Source organism: Silene latifolia, chromosome 11 (genome assembly GCF_048544455.1).
Source record: "Silene latifolia isolate original U9 population chromosome 11, ASM4854445v1, whole genome shotgun sequence".
Classification (NCBI taxonomy): Eukaryota; Viridiplantae; Streptophyta; class Magnoliopsida; order Caryophyllales; family Caryophyllaceae; genus Silene; species Silene latifolia.
The window spans coordinates 206,711,532-206,726,920 of record NC_133536.1 but is presented as its reverse complement, the minus strand read 5'-3'; the positions used below and the strand labels follow the sequence as shown (position 1 = coordinate 206,726,920).

The 15,389-nt window shown below is 36.5% G+C and overlaps 3 protein-coding genes across 3 annotated transcripts; all 3 read left to right on the top strand.

Annotated features, from left to right (window-relative positions):
• The first annotated feature begins 1,901 nt into the window (after positions 1-1,901).
• Positions 1,902-3,124, top strand: LOC141612468 (ESCRT-related protein CHMP1A-like). Its single transcript, XM_074431260.1, has 2 exons — positions 1,902-2,681; positions 2,819-3,124. Exon 1 carries the CDS (start codon positions 2,045-2,047, stop codon positions 2,657-2,659), a length of 615 nt encoding a protein of 204 aa, XP_074287361.1. The 5' UTR covers positions 1,902-2,044; the 3' UTR covers positions 2,660-2,681; positions 2,819-3,124.
• Positions 3,125-10,441: 7,317 nt separating this feature from the next.
• On the top strand, positions 10,442-11,932 carry LOC141614765 (stemmadenine O-acetyltransferase-like). The gene is made up of 2 exons (XM_074433512.1): positions 10,442-11,043; positions 11,380-11,932. The coding sequence occupies exons 1-2, from the start codon at positions 10,442-10,444 to the stop codon at positions 11,930-11,932; spliced, it is 1,155 nt and encodes a 384-aa protein (XP_074289613.1).
• Positions 11,933-13,038: 1,106 nt separating this feature from the next.
• LOC141614764 (F-box/kelch-repeat protein KIB1-like) lies at positions 13,039-14,229 on the top strand. Its single transcript, XM_074433510.1, has one exon. It carries the CDS (start codon positions 13,039-13,041, stop codon positions 14,227-14,229), a length of 1,191 nt encoding a protein of 396 aa, XP_074289611.1.
• Positions 14,230-15,389: the final 1,160 nt, after the last annotated feature.

Below are 15,389 nucleotides of genomic sequence, written 5' to 3'. Positions count from 1 at the left end.
GGAAAACCGAATTATCTCTTTATTCCATAACTTAAACACGGAAATCTTTCTTCCGCAGGAGGAAACCACTTGGGAACAGACGCAAAGAGCAGGTCTTTGCGCTCTTCCAAGAGACGCATGGGCTACTGCGCCTCTTCCCAGTCCTTTTCTGCGTAATTTTCGTATCTTTTTCATAGCTTTCCGAGATTCACTTCCAAAGACTCTCCGAAACCCTAATTCCTTCACGTGATTAGTATAAATAGGAGCCTTCGCTCCTCATATTTCTCACGCGAGTGTCCGCCCTTCTCTTCTCCCTTTGCATTCTAGACCTTTGTTCTTACTTTTTGGCGTCTACGTGCTTGAACATTCGACCACGTAAGCTCGGATCCTTCTGAGTATCAGCCTCGTTTGCATGACCGACCAATTTGACCAACTCCACAATCAATCAACTTAATCAATCTGTTTTAATTCCTCCTACGAGGGCACTTTCATATTTGCATTATAGTTCGAGTCGAGCATCGGTAATCGATATCTTAGTTCATCTCGTTTCGTCAAACATGTAAGTCTGAGGGTGTAAATCTCTCTTTTATTATTGTTCTTTACTTTTGTATCATTAATGTAAGGTTTATGTCGAAAATACCTTTTAAAACCGATTTCTAAAACCGTGCTTTAAAATCCTTTTTTTACGGATTTCCAGAAGACAAACCGTTGAGAAAGGACGCAGCAACTGTTGCGCCTCTTCGAAGGAGCGCAGTTCCTGCTGCGCCTCTTCGTGAGGCTGCCGCAGTTCCTGCTTCCTTTCTTCTTCCTTCGTCCTCTGTAATTCGTTCGTGTTTATTTGTTTTCGTTTGTTTCTTGTTAATTCTTTGATACGATAGTCATATTAATTTCACACGTACATTAATCATCATCATTAACACGTTTAATTTATCATAAATCTGACTTAAATCCCTTATAATCCAATATTTGCGGGTTTTCGTCATTAAACTCAATTCGGGTTTTAGAGGTTCGATTCAATCAATATTGAGTCTCTGGAATTTGTCGTTGACATATTTGCACCTGCTATTCATCGTTTGTTAATCATATTCATCATTAATTCGTCGTGTTTAACCTAATTAATTGATTTAGTTCGTTAGCTTGCTAATTAAATCGTTCATCCATGTAATTAATTCGTTTAATTCCGTCTCATCCATGTTTGTTGCTTTTATGACTATCAATCACATGTAAATAACCTATTAATCACTTTCACCCGAGTAAATAATTTAATCAATCATTAAAATTACCGACGAGTATTAACAACACGCAATTCCGGCTTTACAGCCAATTGGATTCTCTACACGCAATTTAGTTCACTTGTCATCTAATAATTGACCTTTCATCTTTTTTAGTCTTTGTGCCAAAACCAAAGACAAACAAATATCCGGGACGAAGGGAGTATAAAAATAACTTAAAAGAGTCAAATATGATAATTAAGACTAAAGTAGAATGACCGAGAACTAGCCAAAACGTTTTTCTATCTATCCAAATAGGGTGTTATTTGACGTATTTTACTATTAAGATGGATATATGCATCTTAATTGAGAGACGAAACTGCAAACATGGTTATTAAACATAAATTCTTATTTAAAACGAATATATTCATCTTGTAAACATAAATAAAACTTAAAATTTTGTCAAATCTAGACTTGACAAATTGACCTGGTTCGAACTCGACAACCAAATTGAAAAATTTGATAATAACACACCCGACTCAATATGACCTCAACCATTATTTTTAAATAATTTGATATAACACATTCGAAAAAAGCCCAAATCTAAACTGACTCAGCCCAATCCAATTAAACTATAATTGTTGCAAATTCGAGATGACCCGGCCCAAACTCCCACCTACATCGGACCAAGTTGACCCATTCATCAAATTTAATCGGACGCAACTTTATCCTCTTTTGAGTCTTTCTCCGATTAGGAGTACAATTCTCGATAACACTTCTATTAAAACTCTCGGAAACCCCTCTTTTTCCACGAACCCTAACCCTAATTCCCAAATTCTTCAATCAAATCATCAATGGGGAACACAGAGAAGCTGATGAATCAAATCATGGAACTCAAATTCACCTCAAAATCTCTCCAACGACAAGCTCGAAAGTGCGAAAAAGACGAAAAATCCGAAAAACTCAAGGTAAAAAAAGCAATCGAAAAAGGAAACATGGATGGCGCAAGAATCTACGCAGAAAACGCAATTCGAAAGCGTACGGAACAAATGAATTACTTACGTCTCTCATCGCGATTAGATGCGGTTGTTTCGCGATTAGATACGCAGGCGAAGATGCAAGTTATTGGTAAATCGATGGGAAATATTGTGAAATCGCTTGAATCGTCGTTGAATACAGGGAATTTGCAGAAAATGTCGGAAACTATGGATAATTTTGAGAAACAATTTGTTAATATGGAGGTTCAAGCTGAGTTTATGGAGAGTTCGATGGCTGGAAGTACTTCGCTTTCGACTCCGGAGACGGAAGTTAATAGTTTGATGCAGCAGGTGGCGGATGATTATGGTTTGGAGGTTTCTGTTGGTTTGCCACAGGCTGCTGGACATGCTGTTGCTGCGCCGAAGGCGGATGTGAAGGTTGATGAGGATGATCTTACTGCGAGGCTTGCTGCGCTTAAGGACAGAGGGTGAAGCGTAAAGCGAGGCCGGGAAGGTATAATTTAACGTTGTTTTATGATCATAAATTCATAATGTGTGTATATTGGGTTGTGTGTTGAATGATTGCTGATTTCTTTAGGGTTTGAATAAGGTGAAGTAGTTTAATTCGGATTGTTGTATTTCTTGGTGCAGAGGTTGAAGCGTGAAGCATAAAGCGTAAAGCGTAAAGCGAGGCTGGGGAGGTATAATTTTAATGTTGTTAGTGATCATAATGTGTGTGTATGTATATATTGATTGCCAATCCCTTTAGGGGTTGATGATGGGAATTTATTAAGTTATGAGGACTTGAAGATGTTCAAGTACTTTAATTCGGATGGTTGTTCATGTTATTAACATGCTATTGTATTTCTATCTGCATTTGTGTTGTTCTTAGTGCTCTGGACTTTGTTAACTGTGATTTATGAACTTTATATGTTATGTAAGTTTTATTTGGCTCTACATTTGGCGATTCTGCAACACATTGGAAGGGTAATGATCAGTTTTTTTTTTCTTTTGCATTTTTATGTTTTAGCAATGTTTTCTAGTTCCAGTAAGAGCCCGAGGCGTTGTTCTTTGTTGTTGGATTACTATGAAATAAGTCAGAAGCTAGTTACACTTTTGTTTTTTGTGAATTATTGCTTATTTGTTGTAATTTCATGATGGTTTTTTTTTTATATGATGGGTCATTTGAAAACACTCTTCGCTTTGAAACACAAAAAATCTGTGTACATCAGAAAAAAAAAAAAGGATATTATTGCCTATCAAAAGAACTAGATAAGAAAAAAGTATAATTTAGGCCAGTAAGTAGCAGGAAACATCATAGGAAAGAAGATATCAAGTATATTGTTGTTAATTTGTTTAGTTATATAGAAGGGTCAGATTGGACGGAAAACTTCAGTTTAACTCACATAATTCTAAAATAGGCCGTGGGAACTGAGAAAAAGCCTAAGTGGTGAGATGGTGGTGATCTTTTATGAAGGTGAGGAAGACTATCAGTTATAATTGGGCGAGGCTGCTAGAGCTTGTAGTGTGGTACTAGTTGAGTAGTAGTTTCTATTTTTATGATATGGCAAAAAAGAAGAGGGAACGAAGAGAGTGATTTGTAACCTCAAAATTAGGTAAGGATAAGGGAGACGTGGGTTGATGAATGAGTAAGTGAAGTGAAACCCTATTAGTCTTAACATGCTTGGACAGGGATCCAAAGAGTTGGTAGGTGTGGTAGACTGGTAGATGGATCGAAACCATTGTTTGGAATTTAGATAGACGTCGAGGCAAAGGTGTGAATGAGCACTCAAAAAGGAAAGAATAAATAACCTAGTGGAACTGAAGGAGTATGAGCTTGTTTTGGATATTTTTTTTCTTGTATTTCAACGTCTGTAGCGTCTTTAAATATGTTCGTGAGGAGTTGAACTTAAAATGCATTTTTTCGTTGACCATCATCACCTGCTCATAAATGTGTATGCCAAGCCTTGAACCATGGACTTGCGGTGGATGATGCGCTAGCCTCTCAACCAACAAGTCTCATTAAGACTGGCTAGTTAATATGCATTTTGACTGATAATTTGCTCTTAAGGGATGTGGGATTTGGTTCAAAAGGGTCACAATTGATCTTTGAGTTTGAGTCCGTATACTATTAGCTCTTGAGGTCGAAAACAATTAGTTCGTTTAAGTTCCATCAGATATTCGAGTTTAATCAGGTCTGGTTTTTTAGGCTGAGTAGGATGTTGGCACCTCTAAGATATGAGTTAATAATTGACCATTCATAAAGAAAGATTTCTGATAGTTGTGGGTGAGGTATAAAGGGAGTAGATTCTTGATATTTGAGTGTAGATTCATAATAGAGTTAGTGATGTGAGATGGATCTGAATTTCGGGAAACAAATTTTTTTACCAGGGTAAGTAAAATGCGTGTCGACAAATTATTTCCGTAAGGGGGGTGAGTAATTTGGCTCTTGATGGTATAATGGTTACAGTTGATATTGACCCGAGAGTGTACTATTAATATTGTTTCCCCATATCTTTGTTATTGTGTCAGATTGTTTATGGCGAGAATGATTTGGTAGCTCTAGCAGTGAGAGTTGATAATTATAGGAGAATTAGAAGTGGTGTTAGGTTCTTGACATTTTAACAAAGTGTATGAAAGCGAGTTGGATTGAAGTCTGTAGTCTCTTAAAATTATAGGATCACTAATTGACTACTGGTTTTTCACTGAAGTCTACAGATCATAAGTTTGTGAGTTGAAGGCTTGAGGCTATAGACCAATAATTAGTTTCAGACTTTCGGTTCACCATATTTTGGAATTATACATAGCCAGCTCAAAACAGTTGTACATGAGTCTATGTTGGATATGCAGTTTTTAGATTCAGATGTCTGTTACTTCATAATAAGGTTTGTGAAATGAGTTGGATTCAAAAGCTCGGGATATCTTGATCATTAAGTTTCTTGATGACCAGGAGCAAACCTCTATATATTGAAGTTTTTGGAGTTACTTTCTTCAATTAGAATTGTGTGGGAAGAGGCTCTTTAGATGTTTTGGACGCACAATAATTCTGGGTATGTCGCTGGTCATGATTTTTGTAATCTTCTAGAAAACCCTGTAATTCACGGGTCACAACTTCCCATCTGTTGAGATTTGCAAGCGTAAAGCCTACTCAAAAGCTGTTTTTTCTTCCCTTTGATAGTAGCCAAATTGAAAATTCGTATGGAAGATATGCTTAATGAGAAGTTTCAGTCTATCTAGTCGTTGTTCCATATGTCGGGAGCACAAAAAAGTCGTTGATCAGCTTCTCTCTTGCACTTAGGTCTTGTCTTTGTGGAACCTATCCTTGTCTCTCTTTGGTGTAATTCAATTCTTCCTCAAGTCTAAAAGATGTACAATCTACTGAAAGATTGAAAAAGGGTTACATCGCTACAGTTTAGACTTTTGAGTAATGAGTCTGGATTACAAAGTATAAGTTAGTTTTGGTTTGCCATGTTTTTGAGTTTCATGTGATTAGGCTTTTGGTCTGACTATGATTTGGTAGTTTAGATGTCCATTACTTCGTTATAAAGTTACTCCATTATTATATGAGATGGATATATAGTCTCCCAAGTTGAAAATAACCCTGGAGAAGTATAAGGCATATTTACAGATTATATCGCAAAGGGGTTGAGAAATTTTGTCCTTAAGGCTATCAGTGTAGCATTGCAAATTTTGTAGTCGTTATGGTTTCTAGGCTATCAGTGTAGCATTGCATCTTAAGGTCCAGTAAGCATGATTGAGTCAGTCGAGAATTCCAGGTCGTGTATGTCTTATTTCTAATAAGGTAGTCCTCTCTTCATTTCAGTCACTGTTAGCTTTAGTTGCTGCTTTCATATTTTTTATAACATGGTATAAAGATGCGGTGTTAGTTGCATTCGCAGCAACGGTCATGATGTCGCGCTATGTGAAAGTCATGGACGTGACATAGTTGGTATGGCTGCATGATTGGAACTTCAAACCATTTAGTTTAGTTTAAAAAAATGTGTCTTGTTCTAGCTCTAGCCAAAATGGCTTGGACTTTTTTACGAACCTTCTTCTCTTATTATTTTTCATTGCACCTCGTGTATAGCACGGAGCTAGCAGCAGGGCACATAGCTGCCAATTTTTCTAATTTTTTTCTTTTAGTTTCTTTTGATCGTTCTTTTTTCTTGTCTCCGTTATATGTAGCCTTCTCTAAAATTGTGTGCATGAGGTGCCTCTGTGTCCTGCGCCTCTTTTTATTCGTTGTTGGTAGGGCAGTCTGAGTTACAAAGATGGTGATATTTTGTGTTTGGTAATGGTGCGTCAATTCATTAACGTGAAGTTACTTAGCAGTGCATGTACAGAAGTGGAGGTCGTAAATGTGTGATTGTGAGTGAGAGTCAGGAATTTTAGCCGCGTGTGTATCTTATTCATTGTTGATAACCTGTCTTCAGCTCTTAGCCTCTAGTTGCTGGAATCAATTTACAGAGTTTATAAAGAGGTAGAATAATGTCGTATCCGCCGCAGTTGTGGCAATGCCGAGATGTCTTGTTATATGAAAATTTGGAGGTAACGTAATGGGTTAAGGCCATGGCTACAGGATTTGCTATGAATACTCTCTTATCTACTCGGGATTCACGCTTATAAAATGTATGTTATACTACAGGATTTACTATATGTATTTTCAGTAAGCAAAAAGATAGATTTCGGCTGCATGACCTAAACTTACTAACCGATTACTCCGATTACTTCAACTTAGGCCAGGGGATTGTGTAGCTGAAAGCTTGAGGCTCAAAGAAGCACTAGTTAAACCAGGCTGGGGTGTTGTATTGATTTGGGGTGTTATATTGCTTTGCCGGTGCATTGGTGCTCACTGGGCCGGGCCGGTGCGGGCCATGGCTAAGGGGTTGGGGCACAGGTGAGGGACTGGGCCAGTGCTGGGTTGGTTTTGTCCAGCCCAAGCACTGCTCACATAGTAGCGAGCCGGGCCAGGCCAGGCCAAGTATATTTTTAGATTTTTTAGTGTTTGGACTGGGCTGGGCCAAGGAAAATGCGGCACTAGCCCGGCCCAAGGGAATGAGCGGGCTGTGCTGGGCTGGTGGGCTGGAGAAAGTTGGCCCACGAGACCGGGCCGGATTGGCCCGCCATGTTGAGCCCCCTTACTCGTGCATAAAGCGGAGCTAGCTAGGCACGCTACTACTTAATTTTTACTCCCTCCTATTTAGAATAACTGTCCCATTTGTCATTTTCGTCTATTCACATAACTGTTCCATTTGGCATATTTGGACATGTTTTTTTGACTTTTCTAACTTTGGCTCTTTTCTTTATTTACCACCTCAACCACCCCTAAATTGAGGTGGCAATCGGGTCACTCGGGTCGGTTATGGGTCGGGTCAAGGCGGGTCGGGCCATTTCGGGTTTGGGTTATGTCGGGTCAGTGACGGGTTTGGGTCGGTTCGGTTCATGTCGGGTCATCTTCGGGTCGGGTCATCAATGGGTGGCAAGTCGGGTTGGGTCATTAGCGGGTCAGTGTCGGGTCAGGTTATCAACATATATTTTATTTTATATACTTAGTTTTAGATGGTTATTTTATGTTTAAATAATGGGTAGGTGTATTAATTGTAGTTTTAAGTGAAAATAATTAAGATAAATGTTAATTTGGTGTATTTAAACCATTATTAAGCTAGTTCAATGTCGGGTCACCAATCGGGTTGAGAAAATATCGGGTCACGGGTCGAGTCGGGTCGGTTCAGGTCGGGTTCGGGTTGGAAAAAATAAGGCTACTATCAGTTATCGGGTCGGGTCGGGTCAGTTTGGTTTCGGGTCACCCAATTTTCGAGTTGTATCAGGTCGGGTTTCGGGCGGGTCGGGTCGGGTTCCTCGGGTCGGGTCAGCTTTTGCCAGCACTACCCCCAAACCATCATATTCAATACTTTTCATTATTTAACTCCTATATCTTTACGACTTTACCCATATACAATACTTTTCATTATTTTAAGGGTTATTTGATAAAAATAATCCAAACTATTAACGGTCTGCTCAAATTAATCCATACTATTCATTATCCCATATTAATCTAATTTATGTCTTCATTTATCTTTCAATGCTATGAGCCTCTTACTTACCTATTGTAACCGGTAAGCTTTTAATTTTTGTAGGTAACCTCACTCTTCTTTACATAATCATCTTCTTCTACCTTTCCTTCCTTTAATTAATCTTCTTCTTCTTCTACCTTTACTTTTCTGTTATTCTTGTTCCAACTTTAATCTCCATTTTTCTTCCTCCATTTATTTCCCCTCATTGTTTTTTCTTTTGTTTCCTCCAAATTTTTTTATCTTGTCCTCTTCAACTTCTTCAAATTTTTGAACAATTTAGAAAAAAAAATAACTATATGCAAAAATCACCTACAACATCCTTAAACCTGCAACTAACGCAACGAAACCGCTACCAGCTAAAAACAAGAGATCGGAAGGGCTGCCGCCTTCAGAGGGCAAGGCGCCGCGACCGCCGAGTGAGGTTGGATTGTTACTAATCGGAAGACAATCTTTATAATAACCCTTGAAACGACGCGTTTCATTAGTTGACACTCCAGATTTTCGTGGTATAGCCGTGTTGTCTGCAACTTTTTTTAGCTGGGATTTTAATCCATAGTGAGTTAAATTTAAAAGAGGGGTAAAAGATTAAAAATTGAAGTTTTTTTTGGGGGGATTTTTAATTAGGGTTTGAGGGGTGTGGATTCAATTAATGAGCAGCTCATGGAGTAAATACAGAAAAGCGGGAAGAAGGGAAATTTAGGTATGTGATTGAAGTTTTGCCATGGAAGTTGTTTGTGTGTAGAAATTAGTGAGTTCTAATTATAAAAGCTTAAGTGTTCGGGTTTAAAGTGACTTAGATGAAAGAGTAACCTACTAATCAGGTTGCCCTTCATTTAAGGCGATAAAAGATAAATGACGGCATAAGTTAGATTATTATGGGATAATGAATAGTATGGATTACTTTGAGCAGATGAGTAATAGTTTGGATTATTTTCATCAATTAACCCTATTTAAACTCCATTTCTTAATTTTTGTGTCATTGTCCAAATGGGACAGTTATTCCGAATAGGAGGGAGTATATATTTTCTTTGGATCTTTTGTTATGCCCTACTTTTGCCCAATTATCCATTTTCACCTTTTTACTTGTTAGTTTTATTTATCACAAAATCTGATTTGTGACGGCACGTATCTGTCACTTCACCATCTACTCTCATAAATGACCCAAATAGAGGAGAGAGGGAAGCACATGGGGGTGCCTCCACCTTGTCCCCCCTATTCGTTTTGTGAGTGACATTACCCGTCACTTGCTCCGACCGTTTTCAGCAAGACTAACTGTTTATTTATATCCCATCACGGCCAATTCTTATCGATTACTCCTTTTGTCCTGGTCATTTGTTGTTCTTTTTCATATTGGGGTGTCTCAGTTAATTGTTCTTTTTATTCTAAGAATAAATTTGATGAACAATTTGATGATTTACAATCAGTTTATTCTACTTTTTATTTAGTAGTTGGACCTTTTCTCTTTTTTTAATCTTTGTACCAAAACTAAAGGACAATTGACCGAGATGGAGGGAACCCATTTTTGGTATCTTACTCATTTACAACCTAATCCAGTTGTCTTCTAATAACAACAGTTAAAAATGGTTCCTTCCAGACTTTTTTTTGTGTGCCGTTTATTGACTTGATTATATATATTGACTTGATTGTATCATTGACTAAGCTGACTTGGTGTAAAATAATTCCTGAATTTTCATAACTGAGTCATTAACAAATAAATTACCCCCCCCCCCCCCCCCAAAAAAAAAAAAAACAAATTTGATAAATTAGTCATTAACAGACTAACAGCCGTTTTTGTTACTTACAAAATGAAATATAGAGTTTTGAAACACAAATACTTGTGTAAGGTAGTTTTACACATTTATGGTAAAAGGAGATGTTTAGTAACCACTTTTACTTATTAATAGGGTTATTTTTGAATTTGTTTTATAACTATATTAATATAAAACTGATTTATACACGACTAAATTGTATTGAAAATAAAAAAACTTGCTACTAAACGTTGGATTATTCTGTTTAGCTGTCCTATAATTTTTTAGTGTTGACTTGGTTTAGCCCCAGTCAATAACAAGAATTTGTGTAATTTGTGTACTGTTCTATAAATAACTCTCCCCAAAACCCAAAATCATGTACATTTTGATTTTGATTCCGCTTCCACAAAATCATAATTACCGCCTTACGCAAGAATTTGTGAATCAACAAAATGATCGTGGAAGTTATTTCAAAGGAAGTAATTAAACCATCGATCCCGACTCCAAATCACCTCAAATATCACAATCTCTCATTGTTTGATCGTGTTAACGGTCCAATCCTAATGCCTACGATCTTCTTTTACTCGATTAACCGGAGTCTCAACCCCGATATTAACACCATGGTGACTCGATTAAACGAGTCTTTATTCGTCACGCTAACAAAGTTCTATCCACTCGCAGGTCAAGTCACAGACCAAAACCACGTCATTTGCAACGACGAGGGTGTGCCTTACGTGCAAACCCGAGTAAATAGGCGCCTAAATAAAGTCGTCGATAAGGCGGAGGTACGTGAGTTAGACAAGTTGTTGCCATGCAAACCCCATGGACCATCTACATTAATCTTGACTATACAAGTTAATGTATTTGAATGTGGTGGTATAGCGATTGGTATATGTATGAATCACAAAGTTTGTGACGCCTTTTCGATATTAATGTTTATAAATACTTGGTCGATTATTGCTCGAGGTGACAGAATTAGCGAGAGTAGTTGCATACTTCCTCGTTTTGACGGAGCAAAGCTATTTCCTTCGACGAATAACTTGTCGAAATTCAGGTTTGAAAATGACAAATCGGTCTCTAAACGGTTCACGTTCGATAAAACATGCATTAGTTCCCTAGTAGCAAAGTATAATAATAATAATAATAATAATAATAATAATAATAATAATAATCATAATGGTAATAATAATAATAATAATAATCATAATGGTAATAATAATAATAATAATAATGGTAATAATAATAATAATAATAATAATGGTAATGGTAACGATAACGATAACGATAATAATAATAATAATAATAATAATAATAATAATAATAATAATAATAATAATAATAATAATAATAATGTGTCGTCTGGGCTCGTTTTGTCGACCTTTATATATAGTCGAATTGTTGCTACATCGAAATCAATAACTAATAATGTTCCATATGAGGTGTGTCAAGCCGTTAGTGTACGTTCGAAGATAAATTATTTTCAAGAAAAGAGTTTTTACTTTGGAAATTTATATGTTAATGCCATAGCGAAACCATTAGTAACGACCGATAACGGAAGCAAAATGTACCGAGAAATAATAGAGTTAATCAGAGACGCTACAAAGAAAATAGACTCGACTTTTATGGTAAGTGTCCGAGATGGTACTCAAGACTTGGATTTTGTAACTGATCATTTTGAAAGAGCTAAAAAGGGAAAGATCGTTTCGCTTGGATTTAGCTCCTATGGTAGTTTGCCACTTTACGAGTCGGATTTCGGTTGGGGAAAGCCAGTGTGGGTAACATCAGCTACTCTTGCCATGAAGAATGTCATTATATTGATTCCTAGTCATTTTCGTACACAAGTTGATGCTTATGTTTGCTTGAGTGAAGAAAGCATGAGGAACCTTGAGTGTGATCAAGAGTTCACTTTGTTTGCTAAGAAAAGTTTGTGTAGCAAATTGTAAGTACCTTAATAGGACTTTATCTGTCCCAGTTATTTATTTACGTTTTACTGTATATTTCTTATAAAAGGTATTTTAATCAAATGTAAATAAATGATTGCAAAAAAGGAAAAGACTTCCGGTTGCATAATCTTGAATGATTTAAGGAAAACTTTCTTAATTACTAAAAGATCAATTTCATTAATATTAGAGACTACCAAAACCTTCATCACCTTGTCAATTGGAATGGTGTTTCCATCAACAAGTCGCTTGGTGTATTGGGAATTCGTAGCTCTAAACTAAGAAATGACATGATTCCCGACGAAATATGGGAAAAAAGAAGAAGAAAGGATCAAAATACCTTTGTAGTCATCATGGTAAAAAAAAAGAAAAAAAATTATGGTAAAAATGAGTGCTCTAAACTAAGGGCACACATTAATAACCTATATGTGAAAATAAAAACAAGATAATCTCAATAATTAGGGTAAAAATGAGTTTATTGTTGGATATCTCATGAGATTATCTTGTTATTATTTCCAAATATAGCATATTAATGTGTCCTTAGGGCACACATTAAAAAAACCCAATAAAGATATCTATTAATAGGAAGTAATATTCGAAATATTACGGTAATATCGATAGTTAAGGATAGAATATTATTATGATCGTATTTCCGAAAATATGAGATTCACGTTGTACTATATATTGAGACTTTGACATTGAATAAAACACAATCAAAAGCTTTTCCAAAACCATTCTATTATATCATTCTTAACATCTACTATCTCCGTATATAGTTAAGGATAGAATATTATTATGATCGTCGAGGTATCATGCATGTGCACATTAGGAAAATAGGAAATCATTAGTCAAATTTGTTATTATTATATTATATTGATTGATTATGTAATCCTGTAATTTAGGAAAGTAGTTAATCACCTTGTTACTGACTTTATCATGGAGATCAACTGATTAATAGCCCAACTAGGCATAGGTTAAGAAACCGAAAAAGGAAATAATAACTGGACTCGAATAAGGAAAACAGAAACCTTGAGGCACAACTTCTATTTAAGATCTTAATTCACTCTTTTTATTTACATAATATTTCATACAAAGTGTACGTAGAGTACATGGCGTCCGATTTCTCGACGTTGCCTCTTGATGTCCTCGGTGTAATTGCATTAAAGTTGGAAACTTTCGAAGATTTTATTAAGTTTTCTGCTGTATGTCGTTCTTGGGATCTTGCTTCGTCTTCAATAAAACATCAATGGGCGCCTACACCAGTTGTACCATGGCTTTTACTCGCTGAAAACACTCAAAATAATCCCAATTGTGTTCGCAAGATTTTTAATCTTAGTAATAATAAGTGTTACAATTTGAACCTCCCTCAGACATTTGGAGCAAGGTGTTGGGGTTCGCCTTACGGTTGGATAGCAATGATTGATCGTAACTACGATGTTATATTGTTTAATCCAATCACTAAGGCACAAATTCCTTTCCCTTGTCTAAAATCCTTAGATGATGGTGGTGTTAAGTCTAAGAGTGATAAAGGTTACCATAATTGGTTTTTAGGTTGTTTCGCGAACAGACTTATTGTGCTAAAAGTGCCTCAAAATGATCATTACGAGTTTGTTGTTCTCGTAGTTCATGTGTATTACCATAGCCTATCTTTCGCTAGGCAAGGCGATAAATCATGGATACCTGTCTTGGTGAACTCAAAAGAACACCATATTGTTGATATTGTCGGAATGGACGATAATATTTTTGGTTTATATGGAGATGGATCAATTGTGTTTTGGAATTTCAAGGAATTCAACACTCTTGAGCTTATAAAACCAGCCGATTATTCACCGTGTCGCCATGAATTTATTGTCAAGTTTTACCAAGGAGGTTGTAACCATATATATTTTGTACGCTCAGGTAGTGATCTCCTCATAGTGTTACGATACAAGGATAACTACGTGACTAATAATGAGGATGAGGATGAGGATGATATTGCTTGTAAGACAGTTGATTTTGACGTGTATAGATTAAATTCGATACACAAAAGTTGGGAGGAAATTAAAGATTTGGGGGAAGTCGCGTTGATTGTAGGTGGTAACACTTCAATGTGTGTTTCAGTAGCACATTCTAAAGGATTACAACGTAATTGCATATATTTCACCGATGATGAATGTTGCTTTTGGAATTCATCAATAGATCCCGGTGGACATGATATGGGTTTCTTTGACATGAAGAATGGCAACATACAACGATTTTACCATGGTGACGATATGCACTCATCATTTGCCCCACCGACCCTCTTTATTCCCCAACTTTAAATTAAATTTTCGGGATTAAATTCAGTGCTATCCATACCTCCGGGTGTCTGGACTCTGGGTGTATGCTTTTATCGAGTTTTTTTTATTTTTTATCAAATAATTTTGCAAGTAGTCTAGTTTCTGCACTGCTATATTTGGTGATTATCCATTAGTGAAGTAAGTTTGCATAGATTCAGTACCATACTGCAGTAAAAATTTGTGCAACGTATTTGGTGATTTTTGTGTTGGTGTGCCTAAATTCTAATCAAATGTATATTATCTGAAGTCCTGCAACCAGTATGGTACACTATCTGAACTGAATTAATAAGTATTCAATAATTTATAACTCTATTTGTTAGAGTAGTTGGTCGATACATTTATAACGCCTCACTGAAGTTCCTCGATTAAACAAACTCGCCATAAGATAAAGATTTAGTACTAAACTTGGGTCGTACATTTACGGTAGTACCTGGTTTTTCCCTGGGATGGAGTGGAATGTCATTGGTGCGGCTAAAAGCTGGAGCCCAGCAACTCTGAGTTCAAAACAACAGCAAAATCTGCAGTAGAATTAGAATTTGATTACAGTGCTTTAGAACCACAAAAAACCTCTGTGTATACAGCATGGATCCGACTTACAAGTGAAATGCACGACAACATTGAAAGTCTGCCTTGCTGCCAAAGCAACACCAACAGAAACTCACAACAGAGAAGTGGAATGAACCATCAGAGGTGCAGCTGCACCTGGGCATTTCACTGTCAAATAGAAGAACAAATTTGAAATTACAGTACTATACACGAAAAAATTATAGAGATGTTAACAAGTGAAAGCTGAATCCTGATAGCTTGCTATCAAGCAGGAGTTCACACGTAATTCTCCAATAGCTTCAGCCATCAAATGCACAATGCTACATGTTCCACCAATCCAAATGCAAGCCATACTAACCACAGCTCGATACAAGAAGAATATAGAAAAGCATTTTGATCAGCCTCACATGTGAGACCGTCTTGTACTACCCTTGTTGATTATAAATAGCCAGACACACAACTACTTCAGCAAGAAAGTTTCATGCTTTTCACTTAAAATGAATTGTTAGATGTCAAATTTATAAAAAGGTTGTATTTCAATGAATAAAATTACAATGAGTTTCATCCTATTTATACTACTAATGACCTAATAGATG